Source organism: Mycotypha africana, assembly GCF_025528875.1.
Source record: "Mycotypha africana strain NRRL 2978 chromosome Unknown BDF20scaffold_8, whole genome shotgun sequence".
NCBI lineage: Eukaryota > Fungi > Mucoromycota > Mucoromycetes > Mucorales > Mycotyphaceae > Mycotypha > Mycotypha africana.
In genome coordinates, this window is record NW_026515732.1 from 1,713,265 (window position 1) to 1,738,847 (window position 25,583).

The 25,583-nt window shown below is 37.6% G+C and overlaps 6 protein-coding genes and 1 non-coding gene across 7 annotated transcripts; 3 read left to right on the forward strand and 4 right to left on the reverse strand.

Moving 5' to 3' along the window:
- Positions 1 to 225: 225 nt before the first annotated feature.
- BDF20DRAFT_787808 (Dcp2, box A domain-containing protein) lies at positions 226 to 666 on the forward strand (the record flags this gene model as incomplete). The annotated part of the gene is made up of 3 exons (XM_053076135.1): positions 226 to 269; positions 340 to 511; positions 592 to 666. Coding segments are annotated over 3 exons (291 nt in total), but the record flags the coding sequence as incomplete, so codon positions are not given.
- Positions 649 to 1,781, forward strand: BDF20DRAFT_915218 (NUDIX hydrolase domain-like protein; the record flags this gene model as incomplete). The annotated part of the gene is made up of 3 exons (XM_053084286.1): positions 649 to 963; positions 1,043 to 1,164; positions 1,235 to 1,781. The coding sequence occupies 3 exons, from the start codon at positions 649 to 651 to the stop codon at positions 1,779 to 1,781; spliced, it is 984 nt and encodes a 327-aa protein (XP_052934497.1).
- A 136-nt stretch (positions 1,782 to 1,917) lies between these two features.
- On the reverse strand, positions 1,918 to 3,185 carry BDF20DRAFT_884310 (small GTPase superfamily). The gene is made up of 4 exons (XM_053081854.1): positions 2,930 to 3,185; positions 2,758 to 2,840; positions 2,558 to 2,683; positions 1,918 to 2,483 (listed from the first exon to the last, which is right to left on the reverse strand). The coding sequence occupies exons 1-4, from the start codon at positions 3,069 to 3,071 to the stop codon at positions 2,247 to 2,249; spliced, it is 588 nt and encodes a 195-aa protein (XP_052934498.1). The 5' UTR covers positions 3,072 to 3,185; the 3' UTR covers positions 1,918 to 2,246.
- Positions 3,186 to 7,027: 3,842 nt separating this feature from the next.
- Positions 7,028 to 9,997, reverse strand: BDF20DRAFT_961301 (1,4-alpha-glucan-branching enzyme GBE1). Its single transcript, XM_053084945.1, has 6 exons — positions 9,646 to 9,997; positions 9,399 to 9,565; positions 9,145 to 9,260; positions 8,864 to 9,050; positions 8,146 to 8,772; positions 7,028 to 8,063 (listed from the first exon to the last, which is right to left on the reverse strand). The coding sequence occupies exons 1-6, from the start codon at positions 9,825 to 9,827 to the stop codon at positions 7,201 to 7,203; spliced, it is 2,142 nt and encodes a 713-aa protein (XP_052934499.1). The 5' UTR covers positions 9,828 to 9,997; the 3' UTR covers positions 7,028 to 7,200.
- Positions 9,998 to 12,000: 2,003 nt separating this feature from the next.
- On the reverse strand, positions 12,001 to 13,311 carry BDF20DRAFT_1002716 (uncharacterized protein; the record flags this gene model as incomplete). The annotated part of the gene is made up of 5 exons (XM_053074634.1): positions 12,902 to 13,311; positions 12,617 to 12,827; positions 12,428 to 12,534; positions 12,184 to 12,357; positions 12,001 to 12,107 (listed from the first exon to the last, which is right to left on the reverse strand). Exons 1-5 carry the CDS (start codon positions 12,939 to 12,941, stop codon positions 12,001 to 12,003), a joined length of 639 nt encoding a protein of 212 aa, XP_052934500.1. The 5' UTR covers positions 12,942 to 13,311.
- A 175-nt stretch (positions 13,312 to 13,486) lies between these two features.
- On the forward strand, positions 13,487 to 16,019 carry BDF20DRAFT_677894 (uncharacterized protein). Its single transcript, XM_053076012.1, has 4 exons — positions 13,487 to 13,600; positions 13,696 to 15,196; positions 15,273 to 15,728; positions 15,826 to 16,019. The coding sequence occupies exons 1-3, from the start codon at positions 13,545 to 13,547 to the stop codon at positions 15,726 to 15,728; spliced, it is 2,013 nt and encodes a 670-aa protein (XP_052934501.1). The 5' UTR covers positions 13,487 to 13,544; the 3' UTR covers positions 15,826 to 16,019.
- A 2,803-nt stretch (positions 16,020 to 18,822) lies between these two features.
- BDF20DRAFT_t121 lies at positions 18,823 to 18,894 on the reverse strand. The gene has a single exon. It is a non-coding gene; the product is annotated as a tRNA-Pro (tRNA).
- Positions 18,895 to 25,583: the final 6,689 nt, after the last annotated feature.

Below are 25,583 nucleotides of genomic sequence, written 5' to 3' on the forward strand. Positions count from 1 at the left end.
TCGTAAATGATCCTTAATGATGCAAAAAGTTATATCTCATAAAAAAAAAGCGAGCTCTCAGCTACTTTTCAGCGAAAGTCCGACGGTAAGTCACGACTTTTACAGACGTGGATTTATGCTTTTGTTCTGTCAATCAATTGCGTTTACTCTCCTCTCACTTTCTTTAAATCTGTCTCTTCATCGCTGTACAGCTTCGAATTTATATAAATGAACGCAAGCGAAGTATTCATTCACTTGTCTTTTGAAGGAATTCTAGATGACCTCTCAAGGTTCGCTTGTGAAATCGTTCAGTTAAGCAGAATCATCGTCTCAACTTTATCTTTATTTGCTTGTAAATAGTCGTTTTATCATCAATGTACCAGAGGCAGAGTTATCTTCTGTAGAAAGGATATGTTTTCAAGTAGAGCAAGCACATTGGTTTTATGAAGATTTCATCCGTGAACTTAGACCGGAATTGCCTTCATTCCAACTCAAGACGTTTTCTGCAAGAAATATCCTTTTTTCGTTGTTTGTCAATTATGCATAATTATGATTAACGATATGTGCTTACCTCCAAACTATTAACCTTAACTCATACTATTACTATTCAAGCACTGTCCGCTTTTACATCAATGGGCACACGAGCATGAAAAAGCTTATGCAGATTTTATGCAATATCGGTTTCGCATTCCCGTCTGTGGCGCTATCATTCTCAACAGCAATTTAGATAAATGCGTTTTAGTGAAAGGATGGAGTTCAAAGTCGGGTTGGGGGTTTCCCAAGGGTAAAATCAACCAGGATGAGGAATATGCAGCTTGCGCGATCAGAGAAGTTTTAGAAGAAACAGGATATGATGTGGGGCCCTTATTAAAGAAGCAAGACTATATTGAATTGACGATGCGTGAACAAAGAATTCGACTTTATATAATTCAAGGTGTTCCTGAAGATACACAATTCGTCCCTAGAACAAGAAAAGAAATTAGTGTAAGCATGGAAGAGAAAAAAGGAGAAGGGGCGTTTATCATTAAGATGGCTTATTGTAAGTCTTTTCTCAAAACGTTAGCAAATCTCATGGATCAAATTAGAGGATCTACCAACATATAAAGCATCTGCTGAAAATACAAAATCGGGTAACTACGTAAAGTCGGGGCCATATCGATTTTATATGGTTGTTCCCTTTGTAAAGTAAGTAGTACTGGCAGAGCATATCAACCAAGGAATGCGAAAATGAGCTAAAGTGACATTCGATCCATAGTAAATTGAGGCAATTTGTAAACCAACGAAGAAAGGCGCTCAAGAAAGAAAGCAAGGCGGCTGATAATATTAATAATAGTCATGCTGTTGCTGCTGCTCTCAAATCACCGGTAGTGATAGAGGGAGTGAACAATAACCCTCAACAACAGCAGCAAGAAATGGAGCCTTCGAATGCTTTGAAATCCTTATTGGGTGTCCAGTCACCTCCTACGCCTCAGCAGCAACAGCAACCAAAACAGCAACCCATCCATCTACAACAGCAACAGATACCATTTTTACAAGCAACGGCCTCATCTGCACCCTCCCAACCACATCCATCTGAACGCCCACCTCTATTGAACCACTTACTAGGCGAAGCAATGAATAGCAGCAGTAGTAACAATAGCATGAATTCTTCGGACAGTCAGACGAATGTGCATAGAGCTTCTTTTGTTGAAGAACTTTTAAAAGCACAACACCAAACTTTGACCCCTCCGCCTCCACTTGGATCGTTGAATGATAATTTACGTCGAAATTCTCTATTGAACGCCTTACATGGCAACAAATAACGACATCAGTAGACTGCAATGACCAGCAAAACATATGAATAGAACAAGTCTGGAACAATTGGTTGGTCTGAAGTCAAATGAAGGGTACAAGAATATGCTCGTTTACTTAATAAAGAAGTCTTGCATTTTTTTTTTTGCTATTTACCGTTTCGTAAAAGGATGGATTTTAATGAATTAAAGTATGGAACTCTTTTTTTCTGGAAGTATTCGAAGAAAAATAAAAAAGATGGGAACAGGCAAAGTTGGCATCTGCAATTTATATAGTCGTGGATTGTTGAAAGTGAGTTTTGCGAATTAATGTAGCTTGAAAATGATATAATGTGTAAGAAGGCATGAGTTGTGTACTTGTAAGTGATATTCTGACTGTGTAATGTAGGCTCAATTATCGTATAGAGCAGAATTCCTCAATTTTGACAGCCTCTTTTGAATGCACTGAATTCGAGGTTCTGCTCAATTTACATTATATTAAAGAATAATACAACATGAGTCTTTATCTGGACTATTTGCTTGTTGTTGTTTAGCCTTTCTATCTTGAATTTGTCTCATTAACATCGTATAGACTTCCTCTACATTTTGTCGGGTTTTTGCTGAAGTTTCTACGTAGGAGCAACGCCATTCTGAAGCTAAGGCCTTGGCATCTGCAGCAGATACTTTACGTAAATGAGCTAGATCTACTTTATTGCCCACCAATATGAATGGTATCTGTTGAATTGAATGTGTTATGAGCTAAAATTTTTGTTAAAAAAGAAAAAAAAAAACCAACAATATAAACTTACCGTTTCGTCGTCCAAGACTCTTAGTATTTGATCTCTGAATTCATGTGTATGCTCTAAAGATTCTTGTTCACAAACTGAAAATACACAAAGGAACCCTTCACCAGAACGATAATAATTGTCACGGATCTATCGTTTTAATGGATTAGAGTTCAGTTAATAATAGGACCAGCATGGATATTTTTTTATTAGGATCCCTTTACAGCTGCATATTCTTCTTGACCTGCTGTATCTAATATATCAATTTGACATTCCTGACCATCTAATACCACTTTCTTACGATAAGCTAAATTTATAGAGTAGTGTAAATGTCGTTAATCAATAGCGCTATGTATGCCAAGTGAACTGTTGTCGATTGAGTTACTGAAAACGTACAGTCTGCTTTGGTTGGGTCATATTCTTCTACGAAATCGCCATACATGTATTGCAGTGTCAATGCAGATTTACCAACACCGCCAGAGCCCACCATAATTATTTTATGGAGAGGAAGCGCTTGTTTCGCTTTTGACTTGGCCATGCTGAATTGAATTGGGAAAAGTTGTCTATGTTGTAATAAAAGTTGATACGGGAGAAAAGAAAAAGTACATTTTTTCTTTGCACACCCCTCACAAATGCATTTTTTTTTTTTTTTTTGTAACTGAATGACACTTTCCAGAAAAAAAAACAAATTCCGCTTCACATTCTCTGATGAGCGCCGAATTGGGCTAGGTGGTTTTTGTAGAAGCTTTGGCTTCGTTGTGCGATTTTAGAAAGACGTGGCTGATGGTACATTACCGTATCCACCACTGTCATCATTGCAAGACTTTGAGAGAAGTTTGGCATTGCTTACGTCATGTTGACAAAGAAATTTGATAGCATTGGGTCGTTGATAGAGTAATCTACAGTTTTTTACTGGGCTTTACGATTTATTTGAGCCTTCCCATTCCTATATCCCATAGTAGCCACAAACCCTCCTTTGACCATTGTTAGAAGTTACACGAAATGCGTGCCAAAAAAAATGATGATGATGGATATCCTTATGTCCCAAGTTTATCCTGGTCAATATCGGCGGCAGCTGAGTAGTCTATTTTTTGGCGCACTGGAGTATCAGTGAGGAGGTAAGTTTCTTTATCTATACAGTATACTGACCTTCACGTCATTGTCTGAGGATACTGATGATAATTGAACAAATGCTATATTTTAGTAGCCTGCTTGGACTCTTTCCAGATGATTCGAGTCTACTCTGTGTTTTTTCAGTCATTCAATCTATTGATAGCTTTTCCTCCTCTTTGTGTCTATTTTCCTCATCACTTTCTCCATGCCTTCTTACGATAAGCCTTATCCTAGTTCTTTTCAGGTAAAGAAAAGTATTTGCTAGTTTTGGTCAGTCATTTGATCAACACTCGACAGACCTGTCATCATAGGAGCGAAAAAGCCCTATATATAACTTTTAATCGCAGTCAGAATACAATCAAAGCCAACAATTGCCGTACTTACCACCTTGCGGTCTTTGTCAATGGAATACTCATCAATTTTATATATTTTAAAAACAACGACATCAAGTATAGGCAGTGGCTTTGTTGGGGGAGAGGGAGGTGGGTATTGGAGCAAAGAACAGTGTTACGCTCATAGTAACGCTTAGGCGATGGTTAAGGTTTAGCTGTAGGTTCAGACGGAAATTTTGCATGATATTGTCCCAGCATTGGTCTGATGAGTGCAAGAGGAAGACGAAAATAAATCACAAACTCAAGAACAACGCATCTCTGAAGTATTCAATAGAATTGAGCACGTTTCCAAGCACGGGTTGAACGTATTGAAAAATGCTCAGTGTAAATCCTGACTTATGAGCACAGAACAAATGCCTAAGCGCTTTCTCAAACCTGCTGCCCAAATGTCCGTAGAGTCTACCTCAACTTTGCTTAGCATTAGCAAACGACGAACTTACCAAGTGATTTTTGTAATCAACATTAAGTGCTGTCTCTAATCGACAGATGATTTAGCAGATAATAAACCAAAAGTTTCGTTCAAAAAAGCAATGTTTGCTGCAAGGGCAGCATTGTCTTTGAATACTGTAACCACCCGTATTTGTCTTTTGAGAAAGTAATTCTTCTAACTAAACTTGTCATCTAAGGCACAAATATACGGCCTATGGGTTGTAATTGCTTTTCAATACAATTTTTTGATTCCGTTATGCTGACATAAGCGTTCCTATTCTCACAGTATTTCATCAGAGAATCCACATTGACGTCTTTGCCAATCGGCGTCTTCATCGAGCCGTGTCGTCTTTGTGCTCCGCGGCTCTATTTGAAAGTCATCATTCAAACCTCACGCGTCCGTTCTTTATGATTGCAATAAAAACCAAATATAAGACGGATAGATGGAGAAGAAAGTCTAAAAGTCAAGATCAAGACTTTTACCATAATTTGAAAGGAATGCTAAGCTTTAGTTCTATGACTATTTTTCGTCTATTGAAAGAAATGCATATTGCTTGAATGCTGCCAAGTATCCAACCTTGCTCCGTCGACTATGCTCTTTCCCAATCTACATCGAGCTATCTCGGTTACATTACTAGAGATAAATAGTATGCTTTCTCACGTTGCGTAATTAGGATTATCATTGTTATGGAGAGCATACTTAAATTGAGTCCCTACATGCATGTCTTTGGTACTTGGGAGAAAGGGTATGTAGGATACGTGTTGTATCCCATGTTTTTATTGATAGTATATACTTTACTACCTCATCGTTACAGCCATTACGATCAAGAGTGTTTTCTGTATTTATTGCTGCTATATCAGCTATGCGTTTTCGATTTTTTTGTGGTCGTTGAACTATGGAAGCAGCACCAGGCAAATACATCAACGCAAAGCACAATCATTTACGGCACACAACACGAGATGCATTCTTCATGGTGAAAATTCCGCATATCGTATCATGTGAATGCATCCTGTGCAAACAGTAACATGTGAGCCCTTGACTATCAACGAGATCTATTTTCTTGTACCTGACATAGGAGGATCATCCGTTTAAAGAAAAATACTGCTTCGGTAGAAAGATCACTTTCATATCTTCCGGTATCATCAACACCATTACCGGTGCAGCAACACATTTCCGGGAAAGGGACAACGTGAGCCGTCTGAGAAAACACGCAGAAGGTCCTGATGAGTCTGAATACCCTGGCATCATGGATTTGAAGACGTGAAAAAGATCCTGCAAAAAGTGAAACCTTGAGGGCTCATCGGCGACGGCTACAGGGGTTCTATTGAACGGCATCTCAATGGATAGCGAATGTTTATTCAATACTTACCACTCAAGTATAGATTGGAAACAACACTTGTTTTGTATACGCTTGTAAGTGACATGAATATCATCGCAGTAAACTGTAAATACATCTATTTCAACATAAACAACATAGTGTAGTAACCGACGCAGCTTTATTGGGAGGTAACCATTCACAAGATAGGTTTGCTGCTGCTGATGATTGAGTTATAAATCCGAAAGAACAATGACAATGACTCTAAAACATCCATTGAGCTAGAATGCTACAGTTAGACAGTTCGCCTCTTTCATAAAAAAATTCAAGACAAATATCAAGAGTGCAATTTATGCTTATGACAGCATCACAATTTAGGTAACCAGCGAAACCAATCAGTTCTGGGAAAAAAAAAAAAAAAAAGCAATTGCGTTTATTTTCAAAAAAAAAAAGGTTATATGTCTAGAAGGGTTTGTTCTGCTGCTCATTGAGTCTATGACACGAGAACAGAGCTCAGAGAGCTGTAGGAAAATATGAGGAGACTGAAACAACGTATTGACATTATAAAGCTGTTAGTCAGCAGAGTTGGTTCACATGACAAAAAGCAAATGCAGCTCTAATGGGATCAAGCGTGCCCCTGTATCTTTCGGATGAGACAGTAGTTTAAAACAGTTTTTTTGAGGTCCATGCCTTGTATACCCTTCGAACCTCAAAAGGCAATAGGAATGCCCGCAGGGACGATCACACATTTGCAAAGTCATCGGCTGTCGCCGGATATTTTCAAACAAAAACTTTTTCTTTATCAATGAAAAGAAAAGAAACAATTTGGTTTCTTTTTTGTTGCTTTACCAGGTCAAACCCCTTCCTTCTCCACTTGAGAAATGAATAAAAATTTAAAGAGACGACGAGTAAAAATAAAAACATCTATGTGCACGACACTCCCAAGAAAGTGCTATGGTGTCGGCTGTTATCGTGTACATGAACCGTGCTTCTCTTCACTGGGATTTCTTTTTTTTTTTTTTTTCTTTCCAATGAAAGCATAGAATACAAATTGTGTAATTTCAATAACCCATGCGTTTAGCGGCTTAAAGTACTAATGCAAGAGCTTATTCATGTCGGCCTATTTTTCCCTATATCATTTGATAGTGAATAAAGTGGCTGATATTTGGTAAATCTATTAGTAGGGGAGGGGAATCATGAAATTTACATTTTACAAAGTGATGAGTCAATGATAAACATGATATCATAGAGACAGTTACTTTCTTGTGTTGATGATACAATTTTTGACAATAGGTGGGACAGACTCATGAAGAGTATAATGGAGAGATGATGAACAGTTTTATTTTGAATATGTAGTTTTGAATTATGAATGTGATTAGGTAGAACAAATGAGGGGGAATCATGTTAGCAAGTACGTTTAGTCAGCCTTAGCGAAAAGTAAACAGGTACGATTAGGTATATAGACTTGCATCCAATTAGGTCTATTATCCCAATCGCCCGGTGTAGTGAAGAAATCTGTGTCGTTATCTACACGGGCATGACCCAAGAATTGCTTGTCGTCTGAATTCAATACAATCTTGTACTTGCCGGGCTGCTCCACACCCACTCGGTAGTCAGTGTAGGATTGTGTAGGATGGAAATTGAAGATGAATAGAACATTACCACGCTCAAACACGATCAATTTGTCTGCTTCGTTCTTACGAGACACATAGGCTTGAGGAGCATGTAACCAACCGTGTTTCTCTTCAGTCATTTGCATGGCACGATCCCATTCATTCAAGTATTTGTAACGCAGTAAGTGGTCATCGAGCACATTCCATTGACGACGAGCATATTGGAAGCTGGAGTTATTGCCGTCGCGAGGGAAGTCGAGCCATTCGGGGTGGCCAAATTCATTGCCTTCAAAGTTAAGATAGCCTTCACCACCTAAAGCATGTGTAATCATACGAATCATCTTGTGCAAGGAAATACCACGGTCAATGATGGGAGTGAGTGGAGTAAGGTCGCTCATATGAGTATACATTTCTTTATCCATAAGCCAGAAGGCCAAGGTCTTATCGCCAACGAGAGCCTGATCGTGAGATTCACTGTAGGCAATCGTATTTTCCAAATGTCGACGGTTGGTTAAGATGTGAACGACATGGCCCATATTCCATTCCTCATCTGTTTGCTCCTTTAACATTTTAATCCACATATCGGGGATAGCCATGGCTAGTCTATAGTCGAAGCCAAGACCACCCTCACGCACAGGGCGGCAGGAACCAGGCATACCAGATACATCTATATAAAGAAGGAAAGATGTGTCAGTCTTTTTTCCTGTCCTAGCAATTCTTCTATTTTCCCATTTTCCAATGATGCGTACCCTCAGCAATGGTAATGACGTTAGGATAGATCTTGTGTAAAAAGTTGTTGGCGAGTTGGATATACATGACACTGTCATCGTCTACATTGTCACCAAAGTACTCGTGGTAATCACCGGAAAATCCATAACCGATGCCGTGATGCTTATACAACATAGATGTAACACCATCGAAACGGAAACCATCAAACTGAAACACATCCATCCAGTATCTCAAGTTTGACATCAAGAAGCGTAACACTTCATAACTGCCATAGTTGAACAAACGAGAGTCCCAAAGATCATGACGACCCTTACCACCTTCATGGAAATAACAGTGATCGGAACCATCAAACATATTCAAACCATCTTCGACATTCTTACAAGCATGAGAGTGAACAACGTCCAACAAGACAGTCAGACCCAAACCGTGAGCAGTATCGATGAGTTCTTTAAGATCTTCGGGAGTACCATAACGACTGGAAGGAGCAAAAAAGGAAGTTACTTGATAACCAAAAGAGGCATAATAAGCGTGTTCCATAATGGCCATTAATTGAATAGCATTGTAGCCATCGTAGGCAATTCGCGGAAGCACGTTTTTTGTAAATTCCTTATAAGTTGCACAGCGAGGCTCGGGAGAAGAGATACCCACTATTGAGGAAGGACATCAAACAAAAAAAAAAAAAATGAGCCATATGGAATTTAAATCGTTAGAGGCAACACATTCGAATAAAAGTATTACCATGTGCTTCGTAAACACGAAGGGACTCTGGCTTCTTTGGACGGGCGTTCTTGAACTTGTATTTCTTTTCAGGATTCCAAAAAATAGCGTCGTAGGTAGCACTGACGCTCAGGTCTTGAGTAACATAGTTGATCCAAGCGGGAATACGATAAATACGCTCACCAGTCTTGGGTAGTGTCATTGTGATCTGTAAGACAGTGAGGGTAATGCAGCAAGATGATTGTGTAAGGATGATGTTATCTTTTCAGTAAGGTTATTTTATTTTTGTCTTATTGCTTTACCTTAATTTTGCTTCCATGAGGAATAGCAGGTTGACCTTCTTTGGTGGGTGGAATAGTAACTTCAAATACACCAAAGTCATTGCGTTTCATAGGATGAGCATTGAAATCCCAGTTATCTAAAGCAAAGTATGGATTAGAACTGGAGCTGCTCCCCCCCCACATCTATAAAAATTTCCCCCCAACAAAAATTGCCCTTTTCCTTTTTTTGCTCTCCTCCCTCCGCCCCCTTGGAAAAAATGCTTAAAAAGACTTACTGAAATCACCGACAAGACTTGCAGTAACAGCATTCGGAGCCCATTCACGGTAGATAATACTGTTATCCTTCTGTACATGAAGACCATAATATTCGTAACCCTTTGTGAACTTGTTGTATCCCAGAGTTTCTCTGATCATGTTATGGTACTTCATGAAGGTATTGTATCTAAAATCACCATTCAGTGTTATCAATAAACCCATCTCGTCAGGCACACACACCCATCAAAATTACAGCAGCTGCCTTACCTTTGCTTCAATGCATCTGAAAACGGCTCCAACCAAGGATCAATCACACATAAGCCGCTACCATCAGCAGGCATAGTCAAGACGCGTCCAGGGCTGACTTCAGTATCGAAAGTAGGAACCTTTGGTTGTTGTTTGACAGGCAAGACGGTCGTTTGAGTGGGTTCAGTTGTAGCAGCAATCATTTCTTGGATGCAAAAAAGAAAGACAAACGGAAGAAAAGATGAAGAAAACTGAAGGAAATAAAATAAAAGAAGAAAAGAACCCTTGAAATGAAAGGAAAAAAGGACAAGTTTGTATCTTTTTTTATATCGAGCCACTTTTATTTTTTATTTTTTTTTTGTCAACTTTTTTTATGCTTTGTGTTAAAAATGAACGAACCTGGATTCTGCTTTTGAATTGCGGGATTATCTCAAATCTAAGGTTTTGCATGATAAACAATTTCGTCTCCCGCAACCAACTCAGACTTCCGGGAGTGTCACCTGAAGAGGTAGAAGATCTTTCCATTTAAGGCTTTGAAATGACCCTTCCTAGAGACATACGTGAGCTCAGCCTACCTTTTACTTGAGCCGTAACTGCCCACTGCCATGCTATGGTGCATCCAATAGCTCGCATTGTTCTTTATTTGTATCAAGACAAAGTCCTTGGACCTGCTGGACAATCGCTTGTTCAATGGCTTTCTAATTACCTGTCCTTATTCTTTCCATAATTTATCTTTTGCTTTATGGGTTTTTAAGCTTATCACTTAAATCCGATTAAATTTATGCCAGTATAAAATTCCATTCAATTGTATCTCCATCAACCAATGCTGCTGTATACATTGTGTGCGTCTAAATAAAATAACTACTCGGTTGATTTGCTGATGATAACTTGGTAGGCTGCATACATGTGAGACCAAATTGAATCATTAGTTTATTTTCGACAAAGTTAAAGTTAAAAATATAGAAAGGGAAGGCTATTGATTGGACGGAAATAGCAAAAAGTAATTGGAAACATTTTTGAGGTTAAAGTAATAAGCTACAAAGATGATACTCTTCACTACAGCCTTTGCTTATCAAAAGTATTGTATGATTGAATCGTGCGGAGGCTCCGAGCTTGGATTACTCTCTGTAGATTCGACAAGATCGAACAAGAACAAAGTGAAAAATACATTTGTCTGCATGCCCATGTCCCGTCAAAATAACGACTATTAGCTTTGTCCATACAAGGAAAAAAATATACTAATACTACCTTTATCAGCATAATTTTTGTAACAAAAGAGGGCAGCATACCTATAGCTAGCTACTTTCGCTTATTATTTTATCTCAATTGTGCTGTTGTCATCAAGCTTCGGCCCATTTGAACAGTATACTTGCTCGTCCGTGTAACGCATATTTCAAATTCATATATAGACGCCTTCAATTGGACGAAGAGTATGCTTACATTGAGGAGTCATAAGTAATGTGGACAGCAAGTAACTAGACGTCAACTTTTAAATTTTTTAACTGAATACTTAATGACAGCATGATTACCCGCTGTCAACTTCTCTATGAGGTGGCCAACAATTTCCAAATGCATTTAAAAAAAAAAAAAAATTAAATAAATAAGTTTTTAGCAGAAATAAAAAGTTGACAGAACTATGTATTAACATAACGAACTCTACATCAATCGTCTCTGTTAGTGCTGTATAGCATGGTAGTAAAAGCATATTTAGGAGCAACAGTTTTGAATGCTCATTATTTTCTTTTTATATTTCAGATTGTATTTGCTTCCGGTTGCAGAGGGATCATTGTAAATATCAAGAAAAGAGGGAGGGTTCTAACAGCGATATAGTCAACTGTGTTGCAAGGCTAACCTAAATATATATAAAAAATGGCTACTCCTGTAACTAAGACCATCAAATTCGTTTGAATTTCAAAACTGCTATTCCCTCTGATAGAGCAATAACATTGTACATGCACTTTAAGGAAATATTTGATGCTTAATTTTGTTTTAAAAAGTTATTTCATTGAGAAGGGTGAGTAGCAAGTTAGTCTTCAAAGGCAATTGAACCTCAACCTAGTTTCCTAAATAAGCTTTGAAGAGATAATATTATTTTGTTAGCAGTGAGTCTGATTATGAAAGCACTTTTTCGTCAATTCTTATGAATTTATATAATGAAGGTATGAAATAGCTGTCATTTCTGTCATTTTTCATTTTGCATAGATAACTTGGTATATCTGTATTACGGATACGATCACTAAAATCAAATTTAAATTATTGTCAAATAATTCCTGGCTTTCTAAGAACACATGGCTTAAAGAAGATCCCTTTATATTGAAAACCAAATTACAATACTGTTTATTAATTTGGATACAGAAAGTAAAGAGATAAGAGTGTCTACTCCTCGTAGGTCAAATCTTCTTCTTCATCCTCAAATGCTTCATTGATATACCTCGACAACATGACCATCCTCAATCTTGATACCTTCAAAATATCATCCAGTTCTGTTTTCAGGAACCTAACAACAGCAGCAAAGTTACTTCCAACTTGTATAAGTTTTGAGAGTAATGAATTTCGCACCAGCTACTTCAATCCATTTTTCTAAACCGTATATTCTTACATTGGCCAGTTTGTTGTGTGGAAACGCCTTTGGTGTTGCCAGAACGTAGACGTTGAGGCTAACTACGAATGCTTGGGCAGCATTTGCATGACGAATAAGTTCATGATTGGACTTCTCATCGGGGAAAATGCTCCCTATAAATTGAGTAAAGGCTATTAGACAATAAATAGTAATTGTAATGAAAAGGTATATTATTGAGCTTACCAAAGCATTCGCGGTATGCCTCCTTTGCAACTAACACTCTCTGATTTTTTGCTGCAGCTGCTGCCAGCAATGCGCTGCTTATAAGCGTCAACGTAACTTTCAATGTTCTTGCCAACGACAGAAGCAGCCCAATTATGCTGCATTTTTCATTTTTCTTTGGCATTCGCATGATTTCTAAGCTCCTTGAACTTGCGGCTGTAGGCATCGCTTTCATGCTGCAGTAGCTGGATAGAGGGGTGATGAGACCCGTTCGGATCCAATAGCTGCTGTAGGTTGTTCACGATGCCTACTTTCGCTTCCTCGACAGAGTGCTTTGCAGTATAAAGTGCTAAAATAGGCATTAAGAATTCAATAGTTGAAAAGGGTACAGACTCGTCTGATGTACCTGCAGGAGCTGTATCTGTCGAATAGGCCTGGCAGCTACCATAGAACTGACTGTCTTCTGGAGCTTTGAGGGCCTGCTGCTTGGTTTACGTGTTCTTTTCGAAGCTACTGGGACACTTTCTTTGAACATTCCGTCTATACTGGCAACAATGTACTTGACCGAACCCTAGTAATATAAAACATACCATATATATATAGCCGAATATAAAGTTCAGTACTGTTTTTATTCTTTAAAGAATAATGACACTTTGTTACACTGCTGTTTTTGTTACGCCACGATTCTTCCGTCCTTCTACTTGTTCTTCTACGCTTTAAGGCACCGCAAATGGTTCTACTTTTTGTATTCGGTATTAAGACCTACTTTAGAACCGTTTGTTCAATTCCTAAGTCTTATTATTATAAGTGGCAAGGGCTCATAATAACTCTTAGTTTCTGTTTTGCGTACTGGAAGCCGTATACTGCCTTGTAGAGATTTTAACTGTCTCTCGCAAATAAATGACTGCTTAAGCAGTAATAACAACTATATTCAACAGTAAGCAGCATTTCATACAATCATTTACAGGGTCCGGGCTGTAACTTTCGACGATAAAAGACATGTTTGAAGTGAGCATTTTGAGAAAATTTCTCCTCTGAGTTCTATTTTTTTTTTTCTTTCCCAATTTTTTCTGTTAAAGTGTTCTTTTTACAATAACTTTTCATTCCAAGATAGTTTACTTCAACAAGTTTCAGCGCAATGAGTAAACACTTTACTTCTAGCCAGAGCGGAACCTTTTATAACATTTTCAAAAAGTAAAAGAAATTGTTAACCTTGTGTAGTTTAATAAAAACAGATGTAGAAGAAACTGACTTTGCAGCATTTATCGAACTATTTGGAAATGACTTAGTACGTCTCCAACAATAGGCAGTTCTCTCTTAACACCTTTTAAAGATTCCAGTACATCTGACACCTGCGCGGAAACTGAGCTTGATCCTTTCAATGGATCTGCGTTGCCGAAAGTTGATGAAAAACAAGCAACAGAAGAAGACGAAAGCATTGAAGACCTTAATCATCGATTTATTGCAAGCCAATTGTTAGATGACGACAACATTGACTTCCCTCCAGATAATCAAGGATTAAACAAAGTCGCCAGTATTACGGAACCAAAAAACGCGAGTAAAAACTATTATAGAACGAATGGTGGTCTTTTATGCACTCCTGTTAGTCCCATTAATTCTTCCATTTCCTTTACTTCAAATTCAACAAACAAATCGATATGGGAAACAACAACGACAAGAATTACAAAATCTGTAAAGGAAGACAATTATTATGGTAATGATTATGAATTTGATCCTACTTTGCAATATTATCATGGTGAACTCTATGACACAGCGACTATACGAGACTTGGACAGGTTATCATTGCAGGCTCAAGTACCGTCAACAGAAGAACTACAGGATGATAACGTGGAAGAGGATATGTCATCTTTGCAAATGCTACAGACGATATTTAAAGACCTAAGCGAAGCTGAATTGATTGCTGCTTTGGAAACTTACGATTATGATGCAGATGCCGCAATTGATAAACTGATTCAAAATAAAATATTGAAAAAAACTGGGGAACAACAAGAGTTGAAAGACGAAAAAGAACAACAATACACGCCATCGTCGCAAAAAGCAACGGCACCAACTGTGCAAATGATCAATGAGGCACAAGTTGTAGAGAGGGCATCAAGTAAAATAAATATAGCGCCTCCTTTACCATCACCGGCAGCAGCGGCCTCACTACAGCAATCATACTCTGTACGCAAAAAAAGGCAGGTTTGCAGGCATTTCTTAGCAGGTGAATGTTACAGGAAAGATTGTTGGTTTTCTCATGACCTTCAAGATAAAATTTGTAAATTTTGGCTTCAAGGAAGCTGTTTAAAGGGGAATGCCTGTGAATTCTCGCACAACATCGATTTGCAAGAAATAGCAAACAAAATAACAACGACTACAACAAGCGCATTACCCACAGCAGTAACAAATTTGTATAATTCAGAGGAATATCCTGCACTTATGGCATTGGGAAATGACAATAAAAAGAGCATTGCTAGCACACAATCCATTACAAACAGCCAACGCGATGTATCAGTCGAGGAAGAATTTCCTACATTGGCATCCGCTGCTAAGATAGCTTCAAACAAGAAAGTAGTAAATAAGAGCAGCTCTACGAAAGCAACTAATTTTGCTGACGTGGCAAAGAAGAAGAAGGACGAGCCGATCAAAACAAAGCAACTATTGATGAAAAATAATAAATATCGATATAGTTCACAATCTTACAGATATACAACTCATGAATTGTCTCAGCCAGTCCATATTCCTTGGTTAGAAACCGGCAGTTCTTTGAATTCAGTTTATCTAAAAGAGGTAAGAATGACAAGGAAGCACAATATAACATAATACTGACTTGATTCTCCCGTCATTGCCAATTTTCCCTTGATAGAGACAAAAAGCGATCGAATATGGTACGCTTCGAAATAGATTTTTTAACAAGGCAACTGAGTTCTACTTGAAAGGGGATGGAGCCAAAGCCAAGCTTTATTCTATGGAGGCCAAACATTATAACAGACTAATGCGAGAAATGCATGCAGAAGCAAGTAAACGCATTTTTGAGTCGAGGTCTAAAAATCAAGCATTTATTGATCTTCATGGTCTGCATGAAGATGAGGCGATGGAAATTGTAGATGAAAGATTAAGATGCCTTAAAGGAAAATATTCAGGTATCATTTATATAGTAACGGGCACAGGGAACCATTCAGGTTCGTCTGGGTTGAGCAAAAAGCAGAGTAAATTGAAGCCGATTGTGTATCGCTACTTGAAAGATCATTATTATCATTTTGCCGAAGCGAGTATCGTGAATGATGATCAAGGAGGCATTTATGCTGTAGAATTATTATAAGTAAACTACAAGTATCCCGCAAATCAATTAAAGAACGAGAATTATACCCTTATTGTTTTATCTGGTTTACCATGTAAATTCAACTATATTGTTAAAGATAGTTAGGGACAGGATCGCTAAATTCGTCTTGTCTTTAGGCGATCACAAGAGCTGGATATGCAGTAATTTTCAATAATTGGAGAATTAGAGTAGAATATGATAATTTGATAGCAGTAAGGAGACTAAACCGGGATGATAGTCTACTAAAGGTAATTAATGAACACCTTTAACTAATTGACCTGAGCCATTTCGAGATTATCAACATTACAATTTGAATTAAAGAAGTATGCTCAATAATGTGAAATTGAATTATTTGAAAAGTTCTTTAAAAATACAGAGCTTCATTATCCTTACGTAAAAGTCTGGGCCTTTTAATTCGTAATACTATCTTTTAATACGAAGGCTTCTAAATCTACCAAGTCATTTCAAGATGTTAATGAAATCTTCAGCATATATATGCTATAGGAGCTAATTTTTTAAAACCTGCACCTTGTAGGTTTATACCTACTTTGAAGATAAAATTGGTCCACCCTTGTTGCGCTTGCAGTAGTTTAACCAAAATTGCTGCAATTAATTAATTTTGCTTGAAGGCTTCATTATATTGTCAATACGTGGACAGTCCATGACGAGACAATCATATGTTTTCCTCGATAGACGCTTATGCGGTCGCATGTGAGCGTTTCAAACATGATCCCCGGGAGTTTTTTTTTATTTAGAGGTAACTCTCTTCATGGAAGTGATATGGTATCCTTTTTTTTTTTTTTTGTCTATTTGCTGCAAATTCCCTTCCTCCATAATCACACCTTGTCCTTAGGATACCAAAGATTCAGGTTAAATAGTTGCGCTTATGCTGATAGACCATCATCTTCAGTTAGGTGTCCTGATAAACAACTACGCATGGTAAAGTACAAGTTTAGTAAAAATACTGTAGACCTCTTTTGTAGAATGATCCAAATACACATGACCTCATGATGATAGTGATTTTGCCTTTTGTTTTTGATCAAAGTGTGATAATATATAGCTTTGAGGCAGCACTATAATGACACACTTGATCGTAAGAAGAGTACTTTGTAGGTTCTTTTAGTAAGCTTCTTTTTACAGCTCCAATGGAACATTAAAAGGTGCAATAAGTAGACTTGATTACTTGAATGACAATGTAAAAAGTAAGAAAGTAGCATTTAATTGATAAGTTAACGAAGTTTACTGCAGTCTTTTTAGGTGCTTAGTTTACGCGAAAGCAGTTTTCACTAATGTACAAAAACAGTAATCCGTTGTCGGTACTGTCTTGTTTCTCTATTCATTGATTTCTAATTAACAAATTAACAGTGTGGAGTATGCTCATCTTGTGGTATTTGACGACTTGAGAGTTAAATATCACTTAGTTAAAACAGTAAAAAGCTTAACGAGATCAAACTAGTAGGTTTTTATTTTGAATCAAGTTCAGTTCCCAGAGAAGAAAAATATCTACTGCAAAAATTTAAATATCTTCTTCATATTGCGGAACCTAGAAACTGACAGCTGAGTTATTCTACTCAAAGAAGACGTACGTCTTCTGAACCGTAAAAGAATAGAATTCTCCCTTGAGGAGATTACGCATCTACCCGGAGCGGGTGGACTTGTAAACGTATCCATGGCTTGATCTAGTGATCATGCAACTAACCTATTTTCCTGTGCTAACCATTATTGTAGCACTGCTTGCAGGAAAATAGAATTAATTAGGAAAATGATATTCGTGTGTGGTGTTTGAGTTGAGTGAACAGTTATTGTAAAGGATGATCACAAACTATTATCTTGTAATCATTCTTTATGCCGAAGGCAGAGAATAGTACTTATAACCTATTATACCTTGGTGTTGAATCAATATATCCTGCATGTCCATATATTAATTCTACTATATATCCTGTATCATATAGTAACGTATTATAGCAAAATAAGTAAACTATATATCCTAAATGACAACCTGTTCAGCCCTATACGAGGTATCTAATCTCGTATAAGAATCATCACTTATTCTATATTCGTTTCCTACTCTACTTTATATTATTTCAGCAGTAATGAGGTGTGAGGATCTTGTATAATTTGTATACGAGTTCTCCACATCTCATATGATGCTGTCAACTAAACACAACACTTAATTCACGGTACTCATATATTAGAGTTTATGTAGTTTCTAATTATTTCTGGTTTGCAATATTATATAATTCATCTTTATCCTTCATAAAGTGAATTATGTCTTTAATATTTGTATATCATCTACCCTCAAATACGACAGTAATGACTAATGAGTTAGGTGCAAATGTCTAAATTGTACAAAACAAAAACGGAAAAAAGCATTAAAAGCATTAAATGAATGGTACGAATAGTAATTGACTCCATTAGAACTCAGAAATCCCTTCGCTTTTCTGTAGGCAAGTAATCTTTTGACATCTCTCATTTTATGCGTGATATCCAAAAGTTCGCCCATCGGTCAATTTTCCTAATTGATGGGTGATCGGTTCATGCAAATGCCACAAACTATATATGAAATAAGAGTTTGAAGGGTCCTTATTCTATTGCTCGTTTTCATTTTGTATCTTTATTAAGGAAAACTAATAATAAAGTTGCGATTTATGCAAAAGTTGAAAACATTGACGCAGTTTTGTGAGTCACTGTAAAAGACAGATAAATGAAATAAAGATAAAGGGAAGCTTTGTTCTTTCATCTCTCTAAAAATCAGGATCCTAATAGTGTGATAAAAGATAAGTAAAATAAATAAGAAGCTATCCTCTGTCGTACCACAAAATTACAGTATATAAAACTTCAGTAAATGTAACAGTAATAATCCTATAAGAATATGAATGTTGCAAAAGAAATAAACGGCATCCTTTCTCTCCCTTTTGAAAAGTGTTATTGAATTGTATAAAACTTGCACTAATTGACGAGGCTATCATTTCAAGCACGACACCTCCCAGACGCGACAATTACAGCTAATCGAAGTACTGGTATAAAAAATGATTTACGGTAGACTAAACATAAGCTGGTTCATACCTTTCGTATCTCATACTAGCAAAAATACGGGCTTCTCCGGGAATCGAACCCGGGACCTCTCGCACCCTAAGCGAGAATTATACCACTAAACCAAGAAACCACCTTTCTTTTTGTAACAGCAAATTGTGATTCGATGGGATGCACCAAAAGTACCAGTCACGTGCACGGTGCTAGTTCAGTTCCCGACGGGGATGACGCATGCAGTACTAGAAAAAGGCGTCATTCACATCCCGATGGAAAGGAGTCGAGCTCGGAGTGGAGGAATGCTAACTCCACTAAAATTAAAAAAAGATTTAGGCCCAATGTACAGAGGGCTAAACAGATACAGAGCAGACATAGGTAATATCCCTCAAGAATGTAGATGGGCTATTAATTACAATTATATTGTTGTATATATTAATTTAGTAAAATTACTCGATAATGTACATAATCTTTAGATATCTTGACTATATAAAAAGATAGAGATTTTTAAAAGAAAAATAAAGATTATTCAAGTTTTATCTTCCATTTAATCTTACGGGTCGAACCTTAGGTAGTTCGGTACATTATACTTATAAACACTGACAGTTGGTAGCAACAGCTTTGGAAGAACAAAAGAAGATGGCTACTCCACCAGCACCTCCCCCCAGAATTTCACCTTCTATCAGTACATCTACTGATAATGGAAGAAGACTACCGGTTCCTGACACTTATGATGGTAGAAGAGACGCCATGGTCATAGACAGCTGGATCCGATCAGTCGACCGCTACTTAGGCTTTTACGGAGACTGGACCGACCAGAGAGCTCTCTTGTGGCCGCCCTATTCAGGCATAGTGCCGATGCATGGTATCGAACAATCGAATACACGGAGGAGCAGCCCAAAAACTGGCAAGAACTGAGACAAATGGTGAGAGATTTTTTTAGACCTGAAAATACAACACGTATCACCCGTGACAGAATAGCCAATTTAAGACAAACTGGCTCCCTGGTGGACTTCATCAATGCTTTTATGGACCTAAAGGTAGCACTACCTAGTATGACGGAGGAAGAAGCATCCGACAAATTTATACGAGGCCTGCAAGACAAGAACTTACGCACGTATGTCCGTCAAGAAGAGAAGGATGTACCCTCATTGAAAACAGTAATCAAGGCAGCTCTTACATATGAAAGTGCCCATCAAGAAGAAAGCTTGGATGCCTACCCAACACCCCATTCCCTACACCAGCCAGTCATAAGGAACACCACGTATGGAAATGGTTTCAGGGAGGAAACAACGGTAGAATTACACCAAATGGACGGACGAGCCAGATATCAAGGACGAAACAGCTATAATGTGGACACTTATACCATCGAAAGAAGGGGCCCTCAAAACAACAATTTTCACCGATATACAAACGATAGAAGGAATAATAATAATACAAACACCTGTTTCTACTGCCACCAACCAGGTCACATAAAGCGCTATTGTAAAATCAGAATAGCCGACATCAAAAGGATGGATGAACAACACTCTCGACAAGCACGCAATAGAAGAACCCAATTATATAAGATAGATAACATTGCTGCTGACCCCCCTTCTGAACAAAATAAACTCATTGACTTTGACAATTATTTACCTGCTATCGATGAGAACAAATTCCCTGTGTTGATGCCTTTGAAGTTAAACCCATACATAATCCCAGAGGAACTACTGCCTATTCATCATAAATCTGATACTATACAAGAATTGCACCATTTAGAAGGTTTAAACAGTATAGCCACAACACTACCTTTATATACCGGTATTTATAAGGGAAAGAAGGTGAATTGTTGATCTTCAAAGAATTAAGGTTAATTAAAAGAGTTAGAATTCTGTGAGAACTTGTTATACTCTTTATTCAGTGAAAATCGTACAAAAGAAAAACATATCTAGATTATGAAAAATTTTCTATCTTTTATAGGATGATGTGTTGGGCTGAATAGAGCGGGTTTAGCCGGTGTCATATAGACTGTTGTTTCATCAAAGACACGGGTACCTTCACCATGGTTGAGCGCGGGTACTTACTCATTGAGAGGTTAATGGATCGGACTGTAAGCAATTGGCGACGAAATATATAAATAGAATGATAAGACCACTAACCAATGTCCGCTTTCTGACAGATCATTGTGAAAGAGTGAATTATTATTGAAGTACTATGTACTATGGATCTGTTAACCTCATATGTAGCATTTGTAGATCATAATTAATATCAGTCGCTGTATTTCAACTGTGCAAGATTCTAGAAGAAGTCTAATCTCATATTATGGCTATATGGTTACTCCTAATGTCATAACTCCGATCATTATGTAATAACTCTGGCTCATATATACAACATGAATGTACTCATAGACTCAGGAGCCTCAGAAAATTATGTCTCCTCACGAATCCTACAACGAGCTCACCCTACAATACTGACACCAGTGAACGACAAGCAAGTGGAGACAGCAGGTGGAGATCTTAAAGTAATTCAACACAAGGTACGAATCAACCTTAACTTAAATGGTTACGAAGACAAAATTACAGCATTCGTATTCGATACCAAATTCGATATCATACTGGGTCAAGCATGGTTAAAGCAAGCAAATCCTGAACCGGATTGGATGACAGATACGTGGTACCTCAGCAGGGGAACAATAAAATTGACACCAAACAAGATAACAAGCCATAAGAGAATGAAACCTGAGTTGAACTATTTACTGACACACAAACAAGCTGACCGAACTGTGGTATTTGACGACTTGTGGAGTTAAATATCACTTAGTTAAAACAATAAAAAGTTAACGAGATCAAACTAGTACGTTTTATTTTCAATCAAGTTATGTTCCCTGAGAAGAAAAATATCTACTGCAAAAATTTGAATATCTTCTTCATATTACGGAACCTAGAAACTGACAGCTGAGTTATTCTACTCAAAGAAGACGTACGTCTTCTGAACCGTAAAAGAATAGAATTCTCCCTTGAGAGATTACGCATCTACCCGGAGCGGGTGGACTTGTAAACGTATCCATGGCTTGATCTAGTGATCATGCAACTAACCTATTTTCCCGTGCTAACCATTATGTAGCACTGCTTGCAGGAAAATAGAATTAATTAGGAAAATAGTATTCGTGCGTGGTGTTTGAGTTGAGTGAGCAGTTATTGTAAAGGATGATCACAACCTATTATCTTGTAATCATTCTTTATGCCGAAGGCAGAGAATAGTACTTACAGTGGGTGAAAAAACTGTTCACGTAAATTGCAAAATGCGCTATATTCCCTTGTAGCTCACGCTAATCAACATCTACGACGATGAAACTAATACTGGCAGATAGCCCAAGAAAATCTCTATAAAACAAATGTAATTCGGAGTTTCAATCAAGCTATTTTATTAAGAGGAAAATTCCGTCGAAGATTTCTAAACACGTGAACAGTTTTTTCCAATGTTAACTAGTATCTAGTATGGCCACCATTCGCTTCCAAAACTGCTTGTATACGAGCTGGCATACTTTCAATATACCTCCTACACTCCTCCTCCGTAATTTTGTTCCACTCAGCGTCGAATCTTTCCCATAATTGATGGACTCCAGCTGCCCTTCTCTCATACATACTTAAACGCACCTTACACTGGTGCCAGAGGTGCTCGATTGGATTCAAGTCGGGACTTTGAGGAGGCCAATCGTCGATTACGTTCACCTGGTGCTCCTTAAACCACTTTTTAGTGCTATTGGATGTGTGTTTGGGGTCATTATCGTGCTGGAAATACGATTCTTGCCAGTCTAATCCATAGCACTCCATGGTATCCCTAAGTGTTGTGTCCAGAATATGCTGGTAATCCTTGGATTTCATGGTCCCATCGTATATCTGGCATGCGTAACCAGGTCCATAGTAGGTCATACAACCCCAAACCATGATATGACCGCCCCCATGCTTGACAGTAATATCAAGATGGTGAGGTTTAAGTGGGTCACCTGGTCTAGTCCAATAGTATTTGCAACCATCAGACCCCCAAACATTGATTTTCGTCTCATCTGAGAACACAACACGCTTCCAATCGTCGACTGTCCAATACTGGTGGTTTTTGGCCCATCGCAAATGCTTCTTTCTATTCTTCTCGCTGATGAAAGGCTTCTTTTGTTTGATACCAGAATGAAAACCCATAGATTTGAGAGCATTTATGGACGTTTTGTAAGTCAAGTCGTAACCCAAATCAAGAAAGGCTTTATGGGCCTCTTGGGCAGTCTTTATAGACCCTGTTAATAGCTTGCGACGAACCACAGCTTTACTTTTCTCCGCTACAATAACCGGTCTACCACCTGCTTGACGTTGTCTGTTAGGGAACCACTTATTGCTATACTTGGAAATCACCCCTTTCGATATTCCAAGTTTCTTCTGGATGCTTGCCATAGATGTTTCTTTCGCAAGTAATGCCTTAAGTTCTATTTGAACGGCAGTAGAGAGTGTACGAGTCATAATTATAGGTAGGTATCAGTTGTAATGAAAATGGGAAAGAAAAGTGTAAAAAAGTCGTGAATTTTTGGTACCTTTATAATCTTTCAGGCACCCCTGCCCTCATTTAACACCCCGCTAAAATTATTTTAATTCTACCCTGTTCAGTCTCCGCAAAAAGTCTGATGCAAGGTTTCTACAGTAATTTGGAAAAAACTGTTCACGTGAGGTCTCCTAGTAAATTCAATCGAATTTAAACTTAGCGCCAATTAAATTGCTTGATAATACAGGTACTTATAGAGCAGAGTTTAAGCTTTTGAATGATACCGGTTTGACCTGGATATCGCTTACTTTCGTCTCAACAGAGCTCAAAATATCTGAAATCAGCAATTACGTGAACAGTTTTTTCACCCACTGTATAACCTATTATACCTTGGTGTTGAATCAATATATCCTGCATGTCCATATATTAATTCTACTATATATCCTATATCATATAGTAACGTATTATAGCAAAATAAGTAAACTATATATCCTAAATGACAACCTGTTCAGCCTTATACGAGGTATCTAATCTCGTATAAGAATCATCACTTATTCTATATTCGTTTCCTACTCTACTTTATATTATTTCAGCAGTAATGAGGTGTGAGGATCTTGTATAATTTGTATACGAGGTCTCCACATCTCATATGATGCTGTCAACTAAACACAACACTTAATTCACGGTACTCATATATTAGAGTTTATGTAGTTTCTAATTATTTCTGGTTTGCAATATTGTATAATTCATCTTTATCCTTCATAAAGTGAATTATATCTTTAATATTTGTATATCATCTACCCTCAAATACGACATGCATATGCGTAAAATTTTCATTTTTGTGATAGTCAGATTTATTTAAACGTGCAGTTAGTACTTTGTTTGACCACCTTTGGCTTTTATAACAGCTTCAATTCTTTTTGGCATGCTTTCGATATGTTTTAGGCATAAATCGGCTGTAACTTTATTGTACCATACGTCTCCTACTCTTTACCAGAGTTCGTCCATATTCTTGGCTAGGGTGTCATAAGCAGCTAGCTTGCACTTCAAGTAAAACCATAAGTTTTCGATTGGGTTCAAGTCTGGTGAATAAGAAGGCCAATCTAGAACATTTATCTTGTGCTTTTTAAAGAATTTTTTGGTATATTGGGACGTATGTTTAGGATCATTATCCTGTTGAAGGATAACGTCCTTCAATTTCAGGCCATAATCCTTTAATGTATCCATGAAGTCGCCTTTCAGAATCTCGCAATATAATTGCGAGTCCATTCCCCCCTGTACAGTGCTGCTATTAACCGGCTCACAAAAATATAATTTAAGATAACTTCTGCAGAAATGAAGCTAGACTCTTCAAATTTTGAGTGAATATTGCTTAAGTAACATAGTTTTATTGAACAAAATTTTATAAAATACTATTTAGGAAATTTGGGCGGAATATGAAGAAATGTAAAAATGACTGTAAAATCAATCAGGCTACAAAACATTAGCGCTTAGTATATCCACCTTTAGCCTTGATGACTTCTTCGATTCTTTTGGGCATGCTTTCGTAATACTTCTTCATGTCATCTTTAGTGAATTTATTCCATTCTTTATCGAATCTATCCCACAATTCATTCATATTTCTGGGCTTAGTGTCGTATGCATCTAACTTCAACTTGACATGGTGCCAAAGGTGTTCAATCGGATTTAAATCGGGACTATTTGGTGGCCAGTCTTCAATATACCTTATTCCATTGTCTGCAAGCCATTTTTTTGTGTATTGCGAGGTGTGTTTTGAGTCTCCGTCCTGTTGAAAGATGACTTCCTCGTTGCTAAAACCAAAGTACTCAAGTGTATCCTTATACGAAGTAGCCAAGATATGGGTGTACAGTTCTGAATTCATAGGATACTCGATAATACGGCATGCGTAACCTACTCCTAATGATGTCATGCATCCCCAAACCATCATTGAGCCTCCGCCACCTTTTAATTGAGTCTGATAATTATGGGGTCAAAGTGGGTCGTCCCTTATGCTTCCACGTAATCTGAGCTCCATCTGATCCCCATCTATTAATTTTGGTTTCGTCGGAAAATATAACCTTGTTCCAGTCCTTGTTGTATACGATCAGATAAAAGTATAAAGGAAAAGAAAACAAAAAGGAAATCAGTGAAGACCAAGTTATCTTCTTTTATTAGGTAGAATATTCTGATAAAGAATGAAGACAAAAACCATGTAGGAAAAAAAATACTTCTATTTATATTTGTGGATATTGTAAAAAACTTTTTCTATCGGGACCCTTAGGTACAAGATGACCTGATGATAAAAGAAAAGACATACCCAAT

Excerpts from the sequence above, each read along its gene's own strand:
- BDF20DRAFT_884310 (XM_053081854.1), bottom strand. The coding sequence starts at position 3,071 with ATGGCCAAGTCAAAAGCGAAACAAGCGCTTCCTCTCCATAAAATAATT. Across the intron at positions 2,841-2,929 it reads TGACCCAACCAAAGCAGACT|CTTATCGTAAGAAAGTGGTA; the intron begins GTACGTTTTCAG and ends CTATAAATTTAG. Across the intron at positions 2,484-2,557 it reads GAGTCTTGGACGACGAAACG|ATACCATTCATATTGGTGGG; the intron begins GTAAGTTTATAT and ends TCAATTCAACAG.
- BDF20DRAFT_961301 (XM_053084945.1), bottom strand. The coding sequence starts at position 9,827 with ATGATTGCTGCTACAACTGAACCCACTCAAACGACCGTCTTGCCTGTC. Across the intron at positions 9,051-9,144 it reads CTCATGGAAGCAAAATTAAG|ATCACAATGACACTACCCAA; the intron begins GTAAAGCAATAA and ends ACTGTCTTACAG. Across the intron at positions 8,773-8,863 it reads TCGTGTTTACGAAGCACATG|TGGGTATCTCTTCTCCCGAG; the intron begins GTAATACTTTTA and ends CTTCCTCAATAG.
- BDF20DRAFT_677894 (XM_053076012.1), top strand. The coding sequence starts at position 13,545 with ATGAGTAAACACTTTACTTCTAGCCAGAGCGGAACCTTTTATAACATT. Across the intron at positions 13,601-13,695 it reads TTTTATAACATTTTCAAAAA|TACGTCTCCAACAATAGGCA; the intron begins GTAAAAGAAATT and ends GAAATGACTTAG. Across the intron at positions 15,197-15,272 it reads ATTCAGTTTATCTAAAAGAG|AGACAAAAAGCGATCGAATA; the intron begins GTAAGAATGACA and ends TTCCCTTGATAG.